Source organism: Harpia harpyja, chromosome 1 (assembly GCF_026419915.1).
Source record: "Harpia harpyja isolate bHarHar1 chromosome 1, bHarHar1 primary haplotype, whole genome shotgun sequence".
Lineage (NCBI taxonomy): Eukaryota > Metazoa > Chordata > Aves > Accipitriformes > Accipitridae > Harpia > Harpia harpyja.
Window position 1 is genome coordinate 73,716,970 of NC_068940.1, and position 22,668 is coordinate 73,739,637.

General features: G+C 44.1%; 1 protein-coding gene across 3 annotated transcripts; it reads left to right on the plus strand.

Moving 5' to 3' along the window:
- The first annotated feature begins 892 nt into the window (after positions 1–892).
- On the plus strand, positions 893–22,654 carry CDCA7L (cell division cycle associated 7 like). 3 transcript variants are annotated; one of them, XM_052800317.1, is made up of 10 exons: positions 893–997; positions 7,758–7,904; positions 11,817–11,948; positions 12,418–12,777; positions 14,671–14,745; positions 16,229–16,414; positions 17,843–17,977; positions 18,849–18,998; positions 21,177–21,313; positions 21,664–22,654. In XM_052800317.1, the coding sequence occupies exons 1-10, from the start codon at positions 905–907 to the stop codon at positions 21,692–21,694; spliced, it is 1,446 nt and encodes a 481-aa protein (XP_052656277.1). In that variant the 5' UTR covers positions 893–904; the 3' UTR covers positions 21,695–22,654. The 3 variants fall into 3 exon arrangements, with proteins under 3 accessions (XP_052656277.1, XP_052656278.1, XP_052656279.1); XM_052800318.1 differs by having other exon boundaries at positions 17,846–17,977; XM_052800319.1 differs by lacking the exon at positions 7,758–7,904 and having other exon boundaries at positions 895–997.
- Positions 22,655–22,668: the final 14 nt, after the last annotated feature.

Genomic DNA, 22,668 nt, shown 5'->3' on the forward strand with positions numbered 1-22,668 from the left:
TGGGAGCACATCTCTGCTCAAAGGGCTGCTTTTCTCACTGAATTACTGAGTAATCATAAAATAAAGTGCCTAATCTAGTACTCACCCCACCCCCCCCGCCCTTGATTAATAAGGGGACACACAGGACGTTTTAAGTTTTTAATAAAAATTAAGCCTCTTCATTGAGGAATACAGGTTATTCAGAGGAAACTAGAAAAATAGTTTCCACGTCTTTGTGTTAATTTTTCTTTCTGCTAGCTGAAGAGTGGAAGAATATAATAAAATAGGAAGTGGCTTGCAGGAAAAATGCTTTAACAATTGATATATTCCCATTTTCCCAATTAAATTTCTCTAACTTGGCCTACTTTCCACCATTTGTGATATTTTGAAATTTGAACTCTTGACTTGCTGTTGAAAGAAACCAGCTCTGCTTGCCACCGCTTTCACCTTTAGATTTCCCTTGCACAGTTAAGGGCAGTTGACTCGGGAAGGTGGGGAACGCTCACACAAAGCGTTTAAAGCTACATCATCTCCATTCCTCTTCTTTTTTTTAGAGTTTTTCAAAAAGCTTGCACTTCACACCTGTACCGCGTAAACAAATATTTTAAGTTATTTGGAGGATGAAAACATACTCCCCCAGGCCAGACCGCTCCTTTCGGACTAACAGCTGCTGCCCTGCGAGGGCTGCGTAGGGAAGAACCGAGGACGCTGGGTGCCGCCTCACCCGCCCGAACCAGAGGACCAGGAGCTCCGCCGAGGTATCCCGGCTGCCGTAACCCATCCCCAGCCAGGCCACACGGGGTGCCCCGTCCCCCATCCCGCCTTTCCCGCCGCCGCCAGCCGGCTCCACCCCGCCACCGCCCCCCGCTCCTCCTTCCTCCCTCCTCCTCCTCCTCCTGTGGCAGCGCGGGCGGCTCTTCGCGCCATGGTGCGGCGCGGCCGGCGGCGGCGACGGCGGCGGCAGCAGCACCAGCACCAGCAGCGGGGGGTAGCGGCGGCGGCGGCGAGCCGCGGCGAGGTGAGGCGGCCCGCTGCCGGCGGGCAAGGCCGGGCCGCGGAGGAAAGCCGCCGGCCAGGCTGTTTTCCGCCTTCCCGGGGAGAACGGCGGCCTTTGTCCGCTCCCCGCGGCGGCGCGGGGGGGGGGGGGGGGGGTCGGAAGGAGCCGCACGTCGCTGTCGCGACGTGCGGCTCCTTCCGACCCCCCCCCCCCCCCCGCGCCGCCGTCCTCCTCCCGGTACGCACGATCCCGGCGAGCGCGCAGCGGCCCACCGGGCCGCCTTCCACGTGGCACGGCGGCTCCGCGATTGTAAGGCGCCGGGGACCGAGGCGGGGAGGGGGCGTTGGAAGCCGCCTTTGGGGCGGCCCCGAAGCGTTCAGCATCGGCGTTGGGGGAAACTCCAGCCGTGGTGGGTCGTGCAACGTCTCTAATAAAGGCTGATGGGCTGCACGTAGCTTGCTGGGGAGGAGCTTTGTTTAATTAATTAGTCTCCGTAAGCCTGGGGATGTCAGTTTTGAAAGAGCTAATTTTTTTTTTTTTTAATTCTGTCCTTTTTTATTTTTGTTGTTGAAATGCTGCGATGCCACAAACGCATATTTGAGTTGCCTGAATACATGTGAGTATTGGTAAGGCTGGAGGCGTAAGGGCCGAAGGCAGGCATGCTTTGATGGGCGTACCCGACTGCGGTCTGGTCCAAGCCCGGCATTTGCTTGGATGCATCAGGCTGCTTGTGTGGTTCAAGTCTTGAGAGGTGGTGTGGTGGGTCTCCCAGGTGGTGGGAGGGAGCGAGGAGAAAGTCAGCATCTCGGCCAGCTCTTGCTGATGGAAGGTTAGGGAGCTACGTGGGTTTCTGTGGAACAGGAGGGTTATAGAAACACTGAAACGTTTGTTAGGACCTCTGTCCTCTTGGGGACTTTGTAAATACACTTTCCGCCTCTGTATGGCCTCAGGCTCTCCATTGGCAGACTGGACATAAGGGCGCTGTAAAACAGTTTGGGAGAAACCTGACTGACATGGGACAATGCGAAATGGCATTTACTTTTTACCTCTGGTGCTATAATGAGAGGCTCACCTTTCTACTGCACATCTTGTCTCTTTTAAGGCTCAGCAAAGGGGCCAAGGATGCAGTCTGTTCTCAGTGTTCTCCTGTTTCTCGTGGGAGCTTGTTTTGGGCCAAGCAAGGCCTTCTGCTGGCTCTTGCTCCTCTTCATGACACACCGGTGAGCAATGGGTTCAGTCCTGGCTGAGCGAGAAGGATGTGGTGGCGAAGGTTTCCTTGTCTTTGAAGTCATGGGTTGTCTGCTGACTAAATTAGCTTGTAAGCGAGTATGTGCCCCCATGGAAAGCAATCGCCAAGGAAGTCAGCAGTACAAAATTCTTTTGAATCGCAAGACCCGCAGTTCCATTTCCCAGCCCAGGGTCTAATTTAACAGGTCCTTGCACAGCAGTTTCGTTCAGTACATGGAGCTTGTTGAAGGGGTCCTGGCTGACAAAGCTTTTGCACCCAAGAAGCTTGGACGCTAGCAGTCCAGACATGAAGAGGGGATGCGTTGCATTCCTGTGGCGTTGTACAAAAGTGTTTTGCTTGGAACACCGGGGCTCGGAAAGTAATTAGGCACCACTGCAGATGAAAGGGAAGCTCTTGAATTATGCAGAATTAATTCAGAAATAGCTGTTACTACTGTTTGGATCAGCGAGAGATTAGATATTACAAAAGAAGTGATAGTAGCAGTTGACAGAGCATTTGGACTGTGTTCATATGCTGGCATATGCATATGCTGGTACTCACATTATTATCAGCGTTTTTGAAAAGTAGGGGATAGTTTCCAGGTAGATGTTGCCTATGGAAGGTAACATTTTAAATGACTTGCCATGTGATGATGGTAGTTGGGCATTCTTTATTTTAGGACAAAGTAGCTTGATGGGTTTTCGCTTATTTAATTATCTGTTAAAGCAGTGTAGAAACCATACTCTACTGTTCTGAAAATAGCTGAATACTAAAATTTCACAGAGTACTTGCATTTAGCAGTAGATTGATTGGGGTGAAAATGACCATAACTTTTGGGGGGGGGGCAGGGGGAACCACCCTGAAAGTCCCAGGAGTTGTTGCTGTGACAGATTGACAGGCTCAGGCTAATCCATCTTCACTTTTGGGGGAATCAAAGTATCCCTGTGAAGATTGTAAAACTGCGATGACTGCTCATTTTATCACTTATTCCTTCTTAGCTCTGAACACTCACTTACCTTTCACCCTTCTGCCACTTGTGCCAGGAATATACTTCACCGACCAGAAAGTTTCGGGTTTTTGTCCTCTGATGCTGTTGAGAATTTGCAGAGATCACCTGGGATCTTTCTTGCCTTCCTAGATTTCATTGTTGCCCTTGAGTCTCAGGCTGGTTGGATGGCGTTGACAGTCCTGTTGACCGTGTATCTAGTTGTGTGATTCTTCTGCACTGTGATATGTGACTTTGCCTCTCTTTGCCTTCCACATCTTTCACACATTTGTATGATGTTTAAAATTAAGCTTTCACACAATCCTGTTAGCCTTTATGATTCCAGTGGAAAGACCGGGATCTTGACTTCTAAATAGTTTTGGGTTTTTGGTTTGGCACGTATCTACTTTCTGGCTGGGGTCCTCTAATTCTTGTAGCGCTGCCCATAATTGTCAGCCTTGGAGTGCTTCCCTGTTTGGTTGTTATTTTGGGGCTATGAGCCAAATCCAGTGCCTGTAACCCTTGGGTGGCGTGCCTTGGGCTTGCCTTCGTATTGAGCCTGGGTCAAGTCAAGAGGTTTTCCAGTGCGTGTTGAAGGTGTGACTGCACAAGTTTGGTTTGTGTGAGTATGTGTTTGAGATTAAACTGGGATTATTTCAGTTTGACTGAGTTTGAACTTTACCAAAATTATCTGTCCTCTGCTTCAAATAGGAATGTCTGTACATTGTGCAAACTTGAATGAGGGGAACACAGCCCAACTGATTTTTTTTTTTATGGTAGGAGCAAAAATAGAGAATTGCATCTAGCCCTGCTTTCTCACACAGTATGTTCTCCTGATACATTGTCGGAGAAGAATGGGCTAGTGTGACAATTGGCAATGAAAGTGATATGTACAAATACCTCTTAAAAACATTAAATATGGTTGACAGGGACATAGAAGTAACTCTGATGCTTCCTACCGAAGCTGCAGGTGTGCATGCAGGCAAGCATTCTCTCCTCGCAGCCTGCCAGAGCACTGCCTTGCATAAGGGCAAGTTTCATCTGTTTGGCTTTGGTATCATGAAAGTTACTTTTTCACTTGAGACACGAGAATTCTGCCTGTTGATGTGGAAAGTAAAACAGCTCATCTCAGGCTTTTCTTTTTCTCCTTGCCTAACAAGGCAGGTGGAATTCATGTGTTTGGCACTTAGAAAAACGATGTTTTGACTGATGGGGAGCCCAGGTGCCTTACTTTGCCCATCACTCACGTGGTGAGTGTGGGAGCGTCACCGAAACAGGTCTGACATCCTTCCCGACTTCGTTTTCCGCCTCTGTCGCTCTTGGCCCTTGGTGACAGATTTGGCAGCCCCCATGGGCACGCACGAGCTGCCTGCTCCCGGTTCTGCAGGAACGGTAACTCTTCTCCGCGCAGCCCGACGAATCTGTGTGCGCTCTTGGGTCTGCTGGCGGTATTTTGTCAAATTTAGAGAAGGGGAAACTGAGAGATGGGGACGTCTTAAACTTTGATCTTCCGTTGAAAAAGCATAGTTAGGGTTGGTTGTTCTGGCCATTGTTGGATTGTGTGCTGTTTGTAGCGGCAAATGTTTGTCTGCTGCTTTTGAGAAGTACCTTGTGGTGTGTTTTAAACAAGTAAGTGTATTTTATGTGCAAAAGTAACTGAGCTCAATAGGTATAAAATTTCCTGATAGAAATAAGACACCGACTTTTTCAGCAGCTGTGAATGATTTCCAGCTTTTACTAAATTTTCAGTACTTAGCTTTTTGTAACTGGTATCTTTAAAAGACAGTATTTCTCACATCTCTGGAGCATTTCAGCAGACCGTTGTGTCTGAACCTGTGGTCTGTTCATGTTGAAATATTTTCCCAGAGCAAGCTTGGAACGTTCATCACCTCTCTGCCGTCCTGCCTTTTTTAGGGGTTGAGTGGCAAAAAGATCCTCTCTTGAAGTGCCTGCATCTTTCAAGTGTTTAGAATAGATCAATATTTTGATGTTTGTGTTTAGGCAACTATGTATTTTCTTTCTTGGTATATGCTGCTTTGTTACTTTTGACAGAGTTAAAATGCGAGGCTCTGGTGCTGATTATAAATCAGTTTCTGAATGTATTTTAGTTGAAAGTTAAAAATGGAAAGGTCTGTGGCTTCCAGGACTACACAGTAAATAACAGCGAACCAACCCGTCACGGCAGAGGTGTTTGGTGCAAGTTCGTCTTTGATGTCTGTCTGCTAATGGCAATGGACTTCTGCTGGGAATAAACTTGACTTGTGATTTCAGGTGTAGAAATATTGGCCATGAGCAAGCTTGGTTGTGAGGGTGTTCTTTTTAAACTCGTGGAGTATGCCCACCTTGTATGTGTCAGCTGTTGTCTGTTATTAACCTGAGCCATTTCGGTGAAATGGGGACTCATCAATGACTGAATGGGATTCTTCATAGTCAGGCTATGGGGAGCAAGTTGCAAACTAAAAATCTTTGAAATTCTGCAGTAAGTTACTTAAATCAGTATCTTAGTATTTGGGAATGCATAAAGATCAGAAAAGGTCTTCTACTGGTAATTGTTTTTTTTCTTTGTTCAAAATCAGTAATTACACCCCCATAATGGCTCCTCTGATGCAGATGCAGAAGTAATAGACAAAGAAGAAAAAATTAGTTAGGCATACAGTAATCACAGCAGTGGTTAACTCAGCTGTACAATAGCACAACAACTAATGCAGTGGCTCCTGGAAGCAATTTATTCATAGCAATGAGCCTCACAGCTCCTTGTATGTTTTTCCATTAAAATGCATAATGCTTCATTTTTAATGCCACTCTGTACTGAGTGAATTCCATCACAGCAACGGAGGCGGATTCTGGCTGTTTGTTTTAAGAAGTGGGGGGGGAGGGAATATCCAAAGGGGTTCAAATGTGGACAGCACGACTTCTGCAGCAGTGCATTGGGTTGTGCCGTTATATGCCTGTGAGGGTCAGTTGTTCAGAGGTGAATTCTACTCTTGCTCAAGCAACAGTAAATCAATTTTGCATCAGTCTCCATCAGCTTTATAAAAGCAGAGCAAGAATAAAGTTAAGCCCATGTATGCCCATTACTGTAGCTTATTTCAGAGAGTGAAGCTTTGGTCAAGGTGCTGCTTGCTTTTCTAATGGAAGTGCAGTTTTGTCAGCAACGTTATTTTTGGAGGATGAGCCATTTGCCTTGGCAGAAATAAATAAATAAATAGATAAAATAATCATAATTAAAAATAATCATTATATCGGGCCCTGTATGAGCAACCTTGGTTGCCTATGACAGCGGACAAGGGCAGGCCGCTCTCAGTTCTGGAGTTCTTCTCAGGGATGTTGAACGTTCAGGGCTGGAGACCTCCTTCGGACGAGGAACTGGACCCTCTCACCAGGCAGCTGTTGATCTCGCATTCCTGAGAATTAATGTGAGGAGTGGGAAATCCACATGCGACTTTAGCACACAGCAAGCAACAGGGAGGCTTGCTTCAAATAAAGAGTGGTGTGCGTGACATGTACACGTGGTCCGGGGGATGTAGAAGATAAAGGTCCGGGTGCTGGTGAGCGATGCGGACGCTTTTCTCCCCGAGCATTCTGTGAAGGGCAGAATGGTTTTGCAAATGATACTGGGCTGTGTAAAACCGTGTTCTGAAACTTGGCAAAATGCCTTCTGCCTCAATTTTTAAGGCTGGATCTGTTCATCCCATCCTTCCACACACCAAATCCTAAAGCAGCCTAGGTGGGAGCTGTCTGAAGGCTTCCTTAGTGGCCCATTACACAGAGGGGCTCGTATGAAGTGCTTGCTGAAGTACGTGGCCAGGGGGAATGGTTGGTTGCGGTGGTACGAGTCTCCTTCCATGCTGGGACTGGACTTCTCAAACTCTGAAGTTACGACCTTGGTCACCTCAAAGTGCTGCTGCCTGCCCTTGGCAGTGCTTCCTCCTGGCGGGCTGCACTGTGGGCTTCTAGCAAACGAGAAATATTCTCGGTTAAAATGGGTTTTCACTTTCTTACCAAGCGTCATGGAAAAAGCTCTGCGGCAGTACTGACAAAGGAGAATGAGTTGCATTGCCGTTATTTCTGGAGTTAGCTAAGTGTCTGTCTGCTAAAATATGTAATGGCGCTGTTACCAGATCTACTTGGTAAGGTTCCTCTGAACTTGTTTAGCATTACGTTATATTTGAAGGTTTGTTCCTCACCTCTGAGCCATCGTTGCTGTGTAAGAGGAGGAGCGGTGGTGGATTTCACCATGGATAAAGGGTGCCCTGAGCATGTGCTTGCAAAGATGAGGCACACACGTATTTTTACATCTGAGAAGTACTGTTCTGTGGAGTTAAACACCCTGCATATTGCATCCCCTCCCTAGCCCCAAATCTGGAGTCTGTATTTAGGGATTAAAACAGTCTGTACAGAATTTTCCTGGAGTTTAGCTAAATGAGGTAGAGTTTGCGCAAAGCATATTTTGTGATACAGATTTGTACTTGCATAAGAGTATAAAAATAAGTTGTACTGTTGCCAATTTGAGTTTTGCTATTAAGTCAGCGTGTCTGACTCGTATCTTCTGTCTCATTTCGAATCAGAAACAGATACCCAAGGATGTGGCTGACGTTTTTAATGCCCCCAGTGACAATGAAGATTTTCTGGGGTTCCAAGATGATGGTTCCAGACAAAGGTTGTTGTCAGAGGACAGCTATACTAGTTTTGATTCCCTGGAGTCAGGAAAAAAGGTAGGAATGGATTGCTGTGGCCCAGTTATGCGCTTTGGGTGCAGTAGTACTCTGAGCTTGTGTCAAGGCTGCGCTAGCCATAGCTCGCAGCAAAACCCATAATCTGCAGTCCTTGTATTAAAAATAAATGTAAACAAACTTTCTATCCTTTTTAGGGTTTAATGATTGCTTTTAAAAACTTTCATAATATAAAAAGGAAAATGGGTTTCATTAGAAGGTGAGTTTAAGTGTAGCAAACAGGAGAGAGAGAATTACCATCCTGGGCTGGTGTGCTCTGGATACATAAGATAGTGAAAATGCATGATAATAGATTGGTATTTGTTATTTGTGAGTATGCAGACTTCAAGGTATTTCTTCCAGAAATTTCTCTCAGTGCTGTTTCTGCCCTAAAACCGTGTTTTAGTGGTGGTGACCCACAGAAACCATCAGCTCCTGCTGCGATTGTGAAATTTGCTGGTTTTCTGCTCTCTTAATGGTGAAGTAGCTCGGATCAACATAATGATTTGATATTTTTCATTCTCTGATTTGGTAGCTGGAGGTATGTCGTGGTTTAACCCCAGCCAGCAACTAAACACCACGCAGCCACTCACTCACTCCCCCCCACCCAGTGGGATGGGGGAGAAAATCGGGAAAAGAAGCAAAACCCGTGGTTTGAGATAAGAACGGTTTAATAGAACAGAAAAGAAGAAACTAATAATGATAATGATAACACTAATAAAATGACAACAGCAATAATGAAAGGATTGGAACGTACAAATGATGCGCAGTGCAATTGCTCACCACCCGCCCGCCGACCGACACCCAGCCAGTCCCTGAGCGGCCAATCCCTGCCCCCCACTTCCCCGTTCCTATACTGGATGGGACATCACATGGTATGGAATACACCGTTGGCCAGTTTGGGTCAGGTGCCCTGGCTGTGTCCTGTGCCAACTTCTTGTGCCCCTCCAGCTTTCCTGCTGGCTGGGCATGAGAAGCTGAAAAATCCTTGACTTTAGTCTAAACACTACTGAGCAACAACTGAAAACATCAGTGTTATCAACATTCTTCGCTCTGAACTCAAAACATAGCACTGTACCAGCTACTAGGAAGACAGTTAACTCTATCCCAGCTGAAACCAGGACAAGGTACCAACTGAATTCACAAGAAAGGAAGAGAACTGGTGTGCTGTCTTGGCTGCCAGAAAATTTAGTTTTTAGTCTTTTATAAGCTTAGAAGCTTATAATTACATACTTGATAGACATGGGCTAATGTGCTAAAAGATACCTTTGTCAGCTGTGCTCTCAGAAAGGTCCCGCCATTCCATTATAACAAAATTGAAAATGCCGTTTTGTTTTTTTTTTTCCTAGTCCATCAGGTCAGTACCTGGTTCAGAGGTGCTGAAGACAAGCAAGATGGCAGCAAAGGAAGCAGACAGAATGAGCCTTGTACGAGTGTGTACTATTTCTGAGCCTTTGTAAGCAAATGGCCTCAGGAGAGTGCAGAAGCCATTTGGGCATAGAGCCACAGTCTGTGCCATGGAGAGAGATGGTGGCTAAAACGTAGTGAAATATACTGGGCTCTAAATTGCTTCATAATCTTGTTGCTAGACAGCGGTACTGGTAACTTCAGAAAACCAGGAGGTAGCTTGCTCTTGTATTTGTGGCTTTGTGTGGAGCATGAAGAAGAATCAACGAGGAGAGGAGGTGGTGGTGGTGGTGGTGGTGGTGGTGGTGGAGGGGGAGCCTTGTGCGGGAGCCTGAGCTTCTGCTTCTGCTGCCTGCCTGGGGACTGCAGGCACCTTACTTTATTTCTCTCTGCCTTGGTTTCCCAACTTGTGAGATGGAGATTATGACAAGGCTTTGCTGCAGAGCATTTCAAAATCCTCTGATGAAAAACGCTGTGGAAGAGCTAGGTATTGTTAGTTTAATGTGCGTTACTGGGAATCCCAGTGAGACTTGTTCCAAATTTACAGCTGGCACTGCAGCCTTCCTCACCATTCCTGTGTTTCCTTTGGGCTGAGAATTATTTTAAATCTCCATCACTGTTGAGTTTAACTCCTTTACCACTAAATGGTATGATAACAACATGATTTTTTTTACCCCGAGTTCCATCCTTTTATGATGCCAAACACCACTGTTGCTGAGAAAGACCATAGGTACTTGTTGTGCAGGAAACTAAAAGGTTTTTGTGTGAAGAGCAAAATGATGTGAAGTTTGGAAAAATTCTGCAGTGGTTGGGACAGGAGGCAAGGCAGCTGCCCTGCCAGGGTGGTGAATGGGATGTTAGTACATCAGGTGTTCCCTTGGATGCTGATGCGCAAATGCATTAACAAGTAGTGACCTCTGTGTGTCTGCTTTTCCTCAGGGCTTTCTGCAATCCTGCTCCCATAATCTCTGCATTTCTGCTGAGTTTCAGATGTTTCCCCTATAGATATCCCTGATGCATATTTTACCTTGTGTAGACCATTCTTCATAGGTGTAACAGCATAGCTCTGGGTGTGTTATTTTTGGTTACTTTAGCTAACAAACAGCTTATTTCTATGGAATTTCATTAAAACAGAGAATGCATAAAAACTTCAGTTTCCCTCCACGAAATGCAATTTAACTTTAAAGTAACTTCCCTATTGTGTTTGTTCCTTTCTCAAGCAGCTGCACTGCAGCTATCAACAAAAGAATGAAGTAATTTTGCTCAGAGAAAACTCATTCCAATTACCCATAATAATTTGTAGGAGATGTTTAAGTGTAAAGAAACAGCATATGCAGTAGCTCCCCCCTTCCCATTCCCCTGTAAGTTTTTGCACTCATCTATTGTATCTGGTTTTCACCAGATATTATCTTAACGTAAAGAAGTGTGTAATTAAAGTCAGGGAAGGGAGGGAATTGAAAGGAAGAATAAAGATATTTAGTAAGTGCATCGTATGAAAGGTCATTTTTGTATCTTGTGTAGGAGGAAGAAATAGCAGAGGAAAATTGGGGAAACAAACTTAAGTGAGTGTTGCTGACTTTCAAGAGGCAGGTGTGGTGTGAACATGGGTTATGTTCCTACGATGAACAAGTCTTTCAGGAGACTAACAGCGACAAGTTGACAGATGGTCTTCTACTAATTCTGATTGGAAGTATGGAAATATATTCTGATTTAGTAAATGCGTTGTGTTTAATTGGTATGTAATGTGCATATCGTGAAGACTGTTCTAATGACATCTTAGCTGTTTTTCATGGGCTGACTTTTTACTTCCTGCTCTGTAGGCAGAAATTTGGGATGTCTACCCCAGAACACGTTTGAATGATAAACTGCATGATTAAAACAGAGAGAGTTGAGCAGCTGGAAGGTGGAGGGATGTTAGTCAGACTGTTCAAAGCTCTGTGGTTTTGTGTTGGTATCTGTCATTTCAGTGATGGTGTAACAGTGTGAGAAGGAGCAGACTCCATCTCCAGGAGCCTTGAGTACTGCTGCAGCAAGCCCAGAGAAGAGTGTTGTTTCTACTGCTAGGTGAAAAAAGGAGGGCTCCCTCTTACTGTGGTTGTGGTTTGTATTTTCTTCCATTCAAGGCCTGTTTTTTTGCATCCAGAAGAAAATATGCGAAACAACATGGTAATTTACACATAAGAAAACTGATAATTTATTTTTATTGGGTAGTAGTGAAGAAGAGGAGGAAGAGCCAAAGAAGAAGTTCCTCTGCCCCCCTCAAGAAGCAGCTCAGTTAAAGCCCTTGCTTAAAATAAGGCAAAAAAATCCTGCTAAGTTAAAATAACTCAGTGCTGAAACTCTGAATGTCTTCTGCTTTTTTCTTTTGACAGCCTTTGCCTGCAAAGTGCTTTCACAGTATATGCCATCTAGTTGGTACCTGCTTGAGCCTCAGGACCTGTTTATTGTGACTGTGTGACTACTCTGTATCTGACTGTCTCTCACAGCTGCTGGCTGATATTTTTACAGGGGGTTCAGTTTCAGTCCAGATACCTCACTGAAGAACTGCGGAGGATTTTCACTGAAGACACTGACTCTGAAACGGAAGTGTTTGAAGGCTTCGCTTCAAGTGAGGTGGATGTGAACAAGAAAGGAGTTCTGGTAAAGGCAGTCGCCTATGTGTGAATGCATATGTTGACTTCTTTTTTTCTATCTCTTCTGTGTAAACCTCATGTTCTAGCAGGAGTGTTTCTGATACACAGTGATGTTCTTTCTTCATGCTGAAGAAAAATATGTGTTATCTTAAAAGAGAAAAAAAGCTTTATTTAATGTAACATCATATATTAGAAATGAGAACTTCTTCCCCTGCTTGTAGACTGACTGTGCTGGGCAAGATTGTTCCTCTGAAGACAGCCGTGTCTGTATCCCAGACAAAATTAATATGTAGATTTTGTGTTGGTCTCTGCCCAGAGAGAAGTCATGTACTGTGAACTTTTAAAAATCTGTTGATTTAGGTGAATTTATGACAGTGCCTTTGGGTGGTAAGAGTGCTGCCTAGAATTACTGATTTAAAAATGACCTTTCTCGTGTCACAGCCAATAATGTAACATGGGATTCTTCCTGCCTCTAGGCGATGGAGTCGAACTTGAGTGATGAAGAACGCGATAATTTATTGGGTAGTGAGGAAGAAGAGGATGAAGAGGCGAAGAAGAAAGTTTCCCCCAAGAGAAGAAGCTTTGGCCTTCGTGTTGCCTTGCAGTTTCCCACCAGAAAGTCATCTGAGAAAAAAGTGCCTGAACAGGCTTTTTCTAACTTACCTCTAAAGGACAGTGAATCCCTCACACCTCTTTCAAAAGACATAAGCTGCAAGCAGTGGGACAAACTAGAGGGCTCTGCTTCAGAGTCTGAAGAAGACATTAAAGAAACACAGGAGGAAAGTTCCAGTGCTCTGCTTAAGAGAGCCATGAATATTAAAGAAAATAAAGCCATGGTAAGACTTACGAGCAGTGCTTTGTTCTCTGATATTTACATCTGAGTACTTAGCTCCAGCACACTTGAATTTTGGGCTCCCCGCTGGTGCTGTACTGGGACTTTGGGAAAATCTCATCGTGGTTTGTGTTTTGACTTTTTCTACCTGGGAAAACCCTAGAAGACCATCAGCATTCAGACATTTACCCATAAAATAGCGTCAGGTAGGACTAGCCTGCTCAAGTTTAAAACCAGAGTTGAACCAAGCATTTTGTATGTGGATGTGAACAAAGTTACAGATGCCGAAGTTGCAGTCTTATATTCAGAACATGTCAGAAAACCAGCTGGTCCCTTCAGGTGGTTCGTGTTGTCATTTGCACAATAGAGTTTCTACTTTTCATTTGTGTCTGACAGATCTGCTGCAGTTACTGATTGGAGAGCCAGCTAAAAACTGCTAAGGATGATAAATGTAATTTTTCAGTTGTGTGGGGTGCGATATTTACAGTTATGCTTTGCTATATAACTACTGAAAGTGTGTGTGTGTAGGTGCGGAAAAGAGACACTGATCATTCCCTAATGCTTTTTTCCTCTATTGTCCAAAATGCCACCAGCTCTCTTTAATTATCATGCTGCCATGCAAATCTGAATTGATGTTGGGTCCTCAGTGCCTCCTTCAGTTTTACTTTATTCCAGGAAAAGCTGCAGCTTCCAAGCAGTCTTGGGGCTCAGGTACACCTCTTGGGCATGTGGGCCTGCAGCTCCAACATAAAAACTTGCTTTAGTTTTGTACCTGCGTTTCTAATCTGTCTTGTGTCCTCACTGCTGTTGTGGTGGTCTGGCTGCTCTTCCACCCTTCTTGCCTTCCACTCTTCCTTCTAGTTCAACCATTGTGAAATTCATTGGCATTCCAGTTGCAGTACTGTAATGACATTAAATAGCTCTTAATAAATGCCACACCGAAGTATTTACCGAGAAATGCTGTATCCAGCTTTTAATCTCATGATTGGTATGGCGGTCTCAGCGACAGCTAGCAGCGCACCTCATCCCTGCTGTTGCTGGCCTTCCAGAACAGCTTGGTATTTTTTTGGACCTGTCAGCCACTGCTTCTGTTGAAGCGTGCCTCCAGGACATCTCCTACATGGTGCGACAGACTGTCTTGCTGAAGTGCTTCTGATACTGCATACGCCATGGTTAGGGGAACCGCCAGTGGGGTTCAGTTGTTTTACGACTTTGCAAATGAGCGTGTACCCATGTCGCTGTGTGTATCTGCACAAAGCAAGGGGTATGTAGCATTACTGGCTGTGGTTTGCAGCATTTGTGAAATCAGCACTAGCTGTCATGGTTGAAAAAGGGATGTTCCTAGTCATTGCTGCTAAGGACCACTGAGAAATGACGAGCAAAGTTTCCCTGCTACAATGTCACTGCTTAAGGGGACACTTTGAGTTCCCTGGAAAAAAGGCACAGGTGTATCAGCAGTCATTCAGTAAAATAGCCCACAGGGAACATCTTAGAGTCTTCTGGCCCAGGGCACCCTGTCTTCCTCTTCTCCCTCCTGTCATATGAACTGTGAATTTCTCGTTATTGGTCATAGATATTGTAACCATCTTGTAATGCGCTGTTCAGTGCTGTTTTGACAAAATTGGATGCAATTCTAGCTAATTCTAATTCCCAGTAAGAATTAACGGGAGCTGTGAAATTAGTACTGTCTGGAGAGTTTTGCTTTGCAGGTAAATGCAGAGGTAAATGAACCCCTTTTATGAGGCCCACTTAAATAAAGTGCCTCCAGAAAGGTTTCATGCACTGAAACTTCATATGTTCAGATATAATTTGGAGTGCATGGGAAGAGTGGATGATAGGTGTTGCTTATTTCCAAGTTTGCGGTGAGTTTTCAATGCAGCATCACTGTTGGTTTCAGCTTGCCCAGCTGCTGGCAGAACTGAATTCCATACCCGACCTGTTCCCGGTGAAAACGCCAACCTCGACTCCTTCGGTAAGTCTCTCTACCGGCTAGAGGTGACAGTTGTTTTTGCTAGACTTAGGATTAATGTGTTTCCTGATGAAACGATTTCACCAAGTCTGTTCTGGCTTTCTTTGGGTTTGGTCACTTTATTTATATAGATTTGCTATTGGTCAGTATTTAAGTACCAGAGGTTAAGGGAGGAAATGGAATTTGATAAGATAATTTATGAAGAAATCCAGAGACCAAGGTGAGATGCTTCTTTATCATTTTTGCCCCAGAAATACTAGACACTAGACTAGATGCTAGACAGATGTCTGTGTATGTGGGAATAAGGAAGAATAGTCACTTTCCTTTGGGTTTAGATCCTGTTAATTTCCCACTTGCAGGCTTTTCTTTTAAAATCTACACTTCCCAGCAGAGCTGTGCTGATGAAATTCAACCACTTCAACATAAACCTGGAATGTAACTGTAGTTATTTCAACTGACTTTTCTTGGCTAAAAGCAGAGAACTGTCAACCCCTCTAGGTTCTCTATAGAGTAATGTTTTTCCACATATATTATAAACTGGAGAGATTTGAGGAAAAATGGAAAGGCCATGTCTTTGGGAAGCCCATGTAGAAATGCTGCTGTGTTGGTTATCAGGTGAAAAGGTGAAGCCAAATTTTAAAGTCCTTGAAAGGCTGGAACCTTGCTATCTCTAGTTAAATCCTATGGAAACTTAAACATCCTTTGAATACATACATAAGCCTGCTGCTTTTATTTAGTATCTTTACTTGAGGAAGGGGGAGGGCATCAGGAGTACTCTAGTTGCCTCATGTGCTTAGTTTTTGACTTCTAGCCTGTCTCCTTGTAATGTGCCTTTCACTTCTTTCGAAGGAAATAACTAAAGTGTGTGGCAGCAAGCAGACTTGCTTCCTACATCTTGTTTATACTGTCAGATTTAGTAGCTGCCTTTATGGTAGGTGTCCATGCAGGACTTCTGTTGCACGAATTCAGTCATGCAGTAATTGGCAGGTGTGACAATATGAAGAGGGTATTGTGTGCCTCCTATTAATTTCCAGGTCTTAGGAATCTGGAAGTAGGAGAAGCAGCTTATTAATGCCCCTTCAATTTAAAAAATATAAAAGAAAATAACCTAGTATTTGGATTATTCCTTGAAGGTGTATTCAGGTTGTGGGAAAATCTGAACATTTAGCTACTGAAGAATGAGAGCTAGCTTCTACCTTAATATGCCATACAGAAAATTTTGGTATGGTTCTGTGATGTTGATTGGAATAGAATTTGACTGTGAAGGTGTGGTGTTTTAAAAGGAGCAAAAAGGTATAGTGTGTAGGGAGAACACTTAGGAATGCTAGAAATTGGTGAGGTTTGGCTTAACAAATAAGGGGTGGGAGAAGAACAGATTAATTCATGATAGTACAAGTGTGGTACAGGCATTTTCAGATGATTTCTGGTGTTTAACACCACAAACATAACGGAAAGAATGGTTACTGGAATCTTCTTCTCTTTCTAGAAACAGAAGAAAATCCCAAGGAGGACATTTTCTGAAGGCCAGATAGCACGTCGCATGAACCCAACCAGAAATGCTCGTCCACCAGAAAAGTTTGCCTTGGAGAAATTTACTGTGTCAGCTGTCAAATTTGCAGAACACTTCCGTAGCTATAGACAACAGAACCTCTTGAAGAAGAGACTCAGTGTGGTATTTGCCAGACTTTGATATCTCTAGTAGTCAGGGATTCAGAAACATTTAGATTGTTGGCCAGCTCTTAGAGCAGACATCACATCCTACAGAAAGTTAATGAGAACCTTTGGTTGGGATTAGCTACAGAGGTTATCTTCAGGCCTTCCTGCCTCATCTTTCACCCGTTAACTGGGCTCTATTTGTGACCTGTGTTGTCCAAACATAACAAGGCAGTTTACTTATGGTCTATTATTTATTCATTATCTGAAAATTACTAGAGCCCACAATATAGAAGGCCTTCGAGTGGCAAGGCAGTAGGGCTAGTGGAGGTGACAAAGCAGATCTTCTCTATCTTTGGACTCAGAAAAAATTAGCAAAAACCCTTCTCTGGAAATAGCAGAGGGAAGATAGGAGTTATATAGCTGAACTGAGAATGAATGAAGGGAATCTGCACCAATAAACTGCGGATGTACTGGCTAGCCATTCAAAAGTTGCAGGTTTTATTCTTCCCCATTTTTTTTAAATCTGTTTTTTCCCTCCCTTAGCTTATGGTGGTCATTTATCTTGGTTATATTTATTTACTGTATAGCCTTTATGAGGAAGACTCTTTAAGTTTGTGTCTGCACAGGCTGGATCCCAGTTCTGCTTGTAGGAATGAGTGCTGGGCATAGTTGAAGCATTATAGAAGGAACTTGGCTATTAAAAAAAGTGGAGTAGCACTGAGTGAGAACCTGGGCTGGTAAATGGTTATTTTGGAGAGAACAGAGCTGATCTAGGGTGAAGGACAAATGAGGTGTTAAGAGTGGGGCACGGGGAAGGCTAAGGATCAGATGAGACTTGTACATGAATAGGGGTCAAAGAGAATGATACTTGGAAGGAAAAAAAGAGCACTCACTATTGAGTGGAGGACTCTGTTCCAAGTAACAAACAGGATAACAAGAAAGGGCTGGGTATGGCAGGACTAACTTAAAATTTCAGTAAAGGTTTTTTGCAGGACATTAGAGATTGTCATTGGAGAAGGCAATTGGAGAGTATGCTAGGAGACTGAAGGAGCAAAGCATGGGAAGGCAGATGGTCATAGTTCCTTATTTTGAAAGGGAAGAAATGGATTATGATGAAGAGTTACAGTGTAGGTGTGCAGGGAATGCAAAGAAAAGGAGGTATCATACAAACGTGTTAGGGATTTGTGGAAATAGAAGTAGCAATGATGGGAAGGAAGAACATATAAGCAGAATAAATAATAAATGGAGTAGAGAAAAGATTAGGGAGAGAGAAAGAGGCAGTGATGATTTGGAAACTCTATTTCCTGTTCTTCCAGTGGTCCACGAGCCTGTATTCAACCCCCTCTAGACTGCATACGCATTATAAATGAAAGAATTTGTCGCCAAGTGTGGTGACAAAGTCTTCATGACACCAGACAAAAGGTGTTGAGATGAGTTTGTTTAGCAGGGGGATTGTGGAGTGCGCAAAAGAAGGAGATCATCAAAGTATTCATCTCACCGTCCAGTAGAGGATATTACTGAGGAGGACTTGGACAACATTGCAATCACTGTTAAAGATAAAATCTATGACAAAGTTCTAGTAAGTGGCTGCTGTATTCTTTAGTGTGTCCATGCACTTCAAATTGAAAGTCTCTTAATAGTTCACTGGTGTTTGCAAAAAGATATGCTTTCCTGAGGCTCTGGAGAGTGCAGCTCAGCATTATTATATTACACAAGCACAACCTTGAAAGCTTTGCCAGGCTTCTGTGGGCTTGCCTGTGCTGGTTGATGTGCCCCACCAATTTTTTGCCTCTGCAAACAAGTGCTTTCTTGCCATAGAGTTATTAAGTGGAATTTGCTATAGCTATGACTCACCACTGATAAGAGTTGACATCCCTTACGTCTCTCATTCTCACTTAATATAAATGTTGTGGTGGTGGTGGTTGTACCATTAAGTAATAGTGATCCCTGCTGCTTCTTGTACCCCCTGGAAATGACATTTCTGTATGGGTTAGGTAGTCTCCAAAGCTCTTGATGGAACTCCTCTTTCCTTCACTGGTTTTGGCTATTATTAATTGTCATAAAGATCTAGATGATCAGCTTACTATCTATTTCATGCTTCATTGTATTTGCAGAGATGAGTCACAAGGTCATTTTCCAAATAGGTTTAACTTTTTCTTAGATGGAGGAAAACATCAGAACTGCAACATGAGGTTCATGTAGTTTCAGACTCCCAATGCAACTGAGGCTGGGCACTGTCTCTGTAAAATTCCTAGCATCTCTCCAGATAACTATATGATTTATCATAATAACAGAACTTACAGTTCTTTTACTAAGATTTTCATTGCTGAATTTGACTTGGTTTGAAGTTTGTGCTTTGCTATCAGCAGATATATTAGGAAAGTTTAGTGACCAGCATTTAAGATGTCCTTCATACATATGTATGTGTTTCTCCTCCTTTCCAACTTTAGGGTAGTACTTGCCACCAGTGTCGACAAAAGACAATTGATACAAAGACAGTCTGTCGCAACCAGGGCTGTGGAGGAGTAAGGGGGCAGTTTTGTGGACCATGTCTTCGAAATCGATACGGGGAAGATGTGAAATCAGCACTGCTTGATCCAGTAAGTATCGTTTCTTGGGCTTGGAGAGTAAGTGGTGTCATGGTTTTAGCCCAGCTGGCAACAAAGCACCATGTGGCCGCTCGCTCGCTCCTCTCCCCCACCCCTGGTGGGATGGGGAGGAGAAAATATAACAAAAGGTTCATGGGTTGAGACAAGGACAGGGAGAGGTCACTCACCAAGTATGGTCGTGGGCAAAACAGACTTGACTTGGGAAAAAAACCAAAATTAATTTGATATGTTACCAATCAAATCAGAGTAGGATAATGAGAAATAAAACCAAATCTTAAAACACCTTCCCCCCACCCCTCCCTTCTTCCTGGGCACAACTTCACTCCCAAATTCTCTGCCTCCTCCCTCCTGAGTGGCATGGGGGGCCGGCGAATGGGGGTTGTGGTCAGTTCATGACACGTTATCTCTGCCGCTCCTTCCTCCTCACACTCTTTCCCTGCTCCACCATGGGGTCCCTCCCATGGGAGACAGCCCTCCATGAACTGCTCCAGTGTGGGTCCCTTCCACGGGCTGCAGTCCTTCAGGCACAGACTGCTCCAGCGTGAGTCCCCCGTGGGATCACAAGTCCTGCCAGAAAACCTGCTCCAGCTTGGGCTCCTCTCTCCACGGGTCCGCAGGTCCTGCCAGGAGCCTGGTCCAGCGTGGGCTTCCCACGGGGTCACAGCCTCCTTCGAGCATCCACCTGCTCCAGCGTGGGGTCCTCCCTGGGCTGCAGGTGGATATCAGCTCCACCGTGGACCTCCATGGGCTGCAGGGGGACAGCCTGCCTCACCATGGTCTTCCCCACAGGCTGCAGGGGAATCTCTGCTCTGGCGCACCTCCTCCCCCTCTGACCTTGGTGTCTGCATAGGTGTTTCTCTCACATTCCACTCCTCTCTCCATGGCAGGTTTTCCCGTCTTAAATATGTTGTCACAGAAGCACTACCACCGTCACTGATGGGCTCAGCCTTGGCCAGTGGCAGGTCCATCTTGGAGCCGGGGAAGCTTCTAGCATCTTCTCACAGGAGCCACCCCTGCAGCCCCTCCCCACTACCAAAACCTTGCCATGCAAACCCAATACAAGTATAATGAATATGGTTTTGTCAGTAAGCTGTGATGCGTATATGCTCATGATGACATGGTGTTAAATTTTTTTGCCTTGAGAAGATCTGTAGCGTAGTACTGTTATGACTGACACTTATCTTGTTGGAACTCAAGTGGAAGGTGCTGGACCTGGGTTACAATCCACCCATCTTCAAGCTTTGGAGCTCCACTTGCTTACCAGATGATAGTGGAGGGAAAGTGTGAGAGCTTTTAAGAGAAGGAACATGTCCCCTTTCAGAAAAACGCCAAAACGTACTCTTTTTTTTTTTTTTTTTTTTTAATGCTTTCAGTAATGTGGCATGTAATGCCGGTTCCTTGTTTTAGATTCTAATTTTTACATAGGAGAAAAAAGGAGCAGGATAGCTAAAAGGCTTAGGGTTGGTTCCCTTTTTTCTGTTGTCCCCCGAGGCACTGAGTAAGGAGAGAGTACAGGCTGCTGCCAGAGAATGAGGCACGTGGGTACACAAAGATCTCTCGGCAGAGTAGCGCTCTTTCTGCTCAGCTTGTTCTGGGACCTCCTCTCCCCCACCTCTGCTTTAGAGATGGGCTTCTGGGCTGTTCTGAAGGACAGTGGAGAACCAACAGCTCTGATGTGCTGGCCCAGCATGGCAGCAGGCTGTTAGCACCTGCGCCTCTGTGCTCAGTTGCTGAGCAGCTGGGAGCTGCCTGACTAACTTACTTCATGTACATGCTGGGTAATTCAGTCCCAGGAGTCATGCTACGCCAGCAAGCAGAGCCAAAGAAACTTGTCACAGTAGGTACCCGTCTTGTTCTAGGGAGTTCACTATGGTCAGCCTAGCATAGGATGTGTTACCATTAAGCGTTACGGATGCCTTTAGTCTATTTGAAAATGAGTACTGAGGACATCAGAGAACCTGAGTCTCCAGAGTAAGAAGTATTCAAGCAAACAGGGTAGTACTTAATCATTTCTTTAATCCTGCAGAATTTGGAAAGTGTTAAGGTTGGTTGGCTGGCTGATGTAGGCTTTTAAAAACCTAGCCCTGAACAATCACATGGTGGGGAAGGCAAATATAACCTTACTCATGGCTTGCCTTTACCCCCCCTCCCACATTCACCCCCTTGCAGGCCTGGATCTGTCCTCCTTGTCGTGGGGTGTGCAACTGCAGCTACTGCCGCCGGCGGGACGGGCGCTGTGCCACAGGCATGCTCATCCACTTGGCCAAGTTCTACGGCTACAACAATGTCAAGGAGTACCTGGAAAGGTGAGGGCTGTGCCCCGTAGTCATTTCTTTCTAAACTGTTGTAGCTCTTTAATACTTGACTTCTGCGGCCTGGGGCAGATCCTGGACCTATGCAAAAGAAGTCTCTTGGACTTCAGATTTCTCCTAGGCTGAAATCAGCTTCATTAAAGTGAGTTATATTGTCTGTGTAAACAACTCATCTGCTTAAGAAATTTAAATGCTTTTGCTGATTTTGAAAACTGTATTGATTGCTTGAAGCACATAGAAGTGCTGTTTTGGAAGTTGTCATCGTCAACAATGGAAATTATCTGTTTATGGGTAACCTGAGTTTCCTAAAAAGCACTAACACTGTTTTCTCACATGTCTTCTAGTTTACAAAAACAACTGGCGGATGACAATTGAGAACAGTGAACTCAAGCTGTGCCTGCAACTGGTTAATATGTTGACAAATTTTGACTTCAAAAGGTTATTACTATGTTTTATATAAGATAGAATTGTAGAGTATAGTATATGCATTTCTATGTTGGGAACTTTTTGATTGATGTGGTCTTATGCAAAAGTTCTCTCAGGAAAATGTTTTGGTAGAGAAATCTACATGCACAGACCTATAGGTTAAGTGAAATGGCACTCTTGAACCTTGAGCGGTTAATTTTTAATAGAGCTACACAACCACATGATGGAGAACTTGGTCAATTGGAGCAATATTTTTATTTATATAATTTTGCAAGTTTGCAGAAAGGGTGTTTAACAGCTACCTGTAAAGCATACTCTGTTTTTTAAAGAAACAAAACCCCCTTGTATTCCAAATTGACCATAAAGATTCAGTTTTCCAACCCTTACTTTCTGAACCTACTCCTCCACCTGTAGTTTATGGAACTTGTCCCTACAAAGAAGGGAAGGGTACTTTCATCTGAATGCCGTTATATTCCAGCCAAAGCTGATGCAACCTACCACTGGGAGGGTGATTTTTTTTTCTTATTCCAAAGTGCAATTAATCACTGAAACATGAAAATGGAAGAGTGTTTTGTTAAAAAAAATAAAAAATTTAATTATCATCCTAATAAAAAAGAATTGCGCACTAGCAGTTTTTGTATGGTGTACCTGCTGCCTGAACCAACTACCTTACAGCAGTCATAACTGGTTAACTGGCTTAAATCACAAAGTTCAGAATTATTTTTTTTACATACAGTTCATACCTAGATGTTTTTTTCATATGTACAACCAAGCTTTCAAACAACTTTGTTTAAATGCAACATGTTTGTATTGCAGTATGATTATGTTAAAATTCTTGTAAGATACACATTTCATTTTATGTAGAGAGAATAAAGAATAATCAAGAGGAGTATTTTGTGAGTCAAATTACACCCAGTTGCTGA

Bases quoted from the DNA above. Each gene is read 5' to 3' on its own strand.
- CDCA7L (XM_052800317.1), top strand. From the start codon at position 905: ATGGTGCGGCGCGGCCGGCGGCGGCGACGGCGGCGGCAGCAGCACCAG. The intron at 7,905-11,816 runs GTAGGAATGGAT...ATATTTTTACAG, and splicing joins CCCTGGAGTCAGGAAAAAAG to GGGGTTCAGTTTCAGTCCAG. The intron at 12,778-14,670 runs GTAAGACTTACG...TGTTGGTTTCAG, and splicing joins TTAAAGAAAATAAAGCCATG to CTTGCCCAGCTGCTGGCAGA.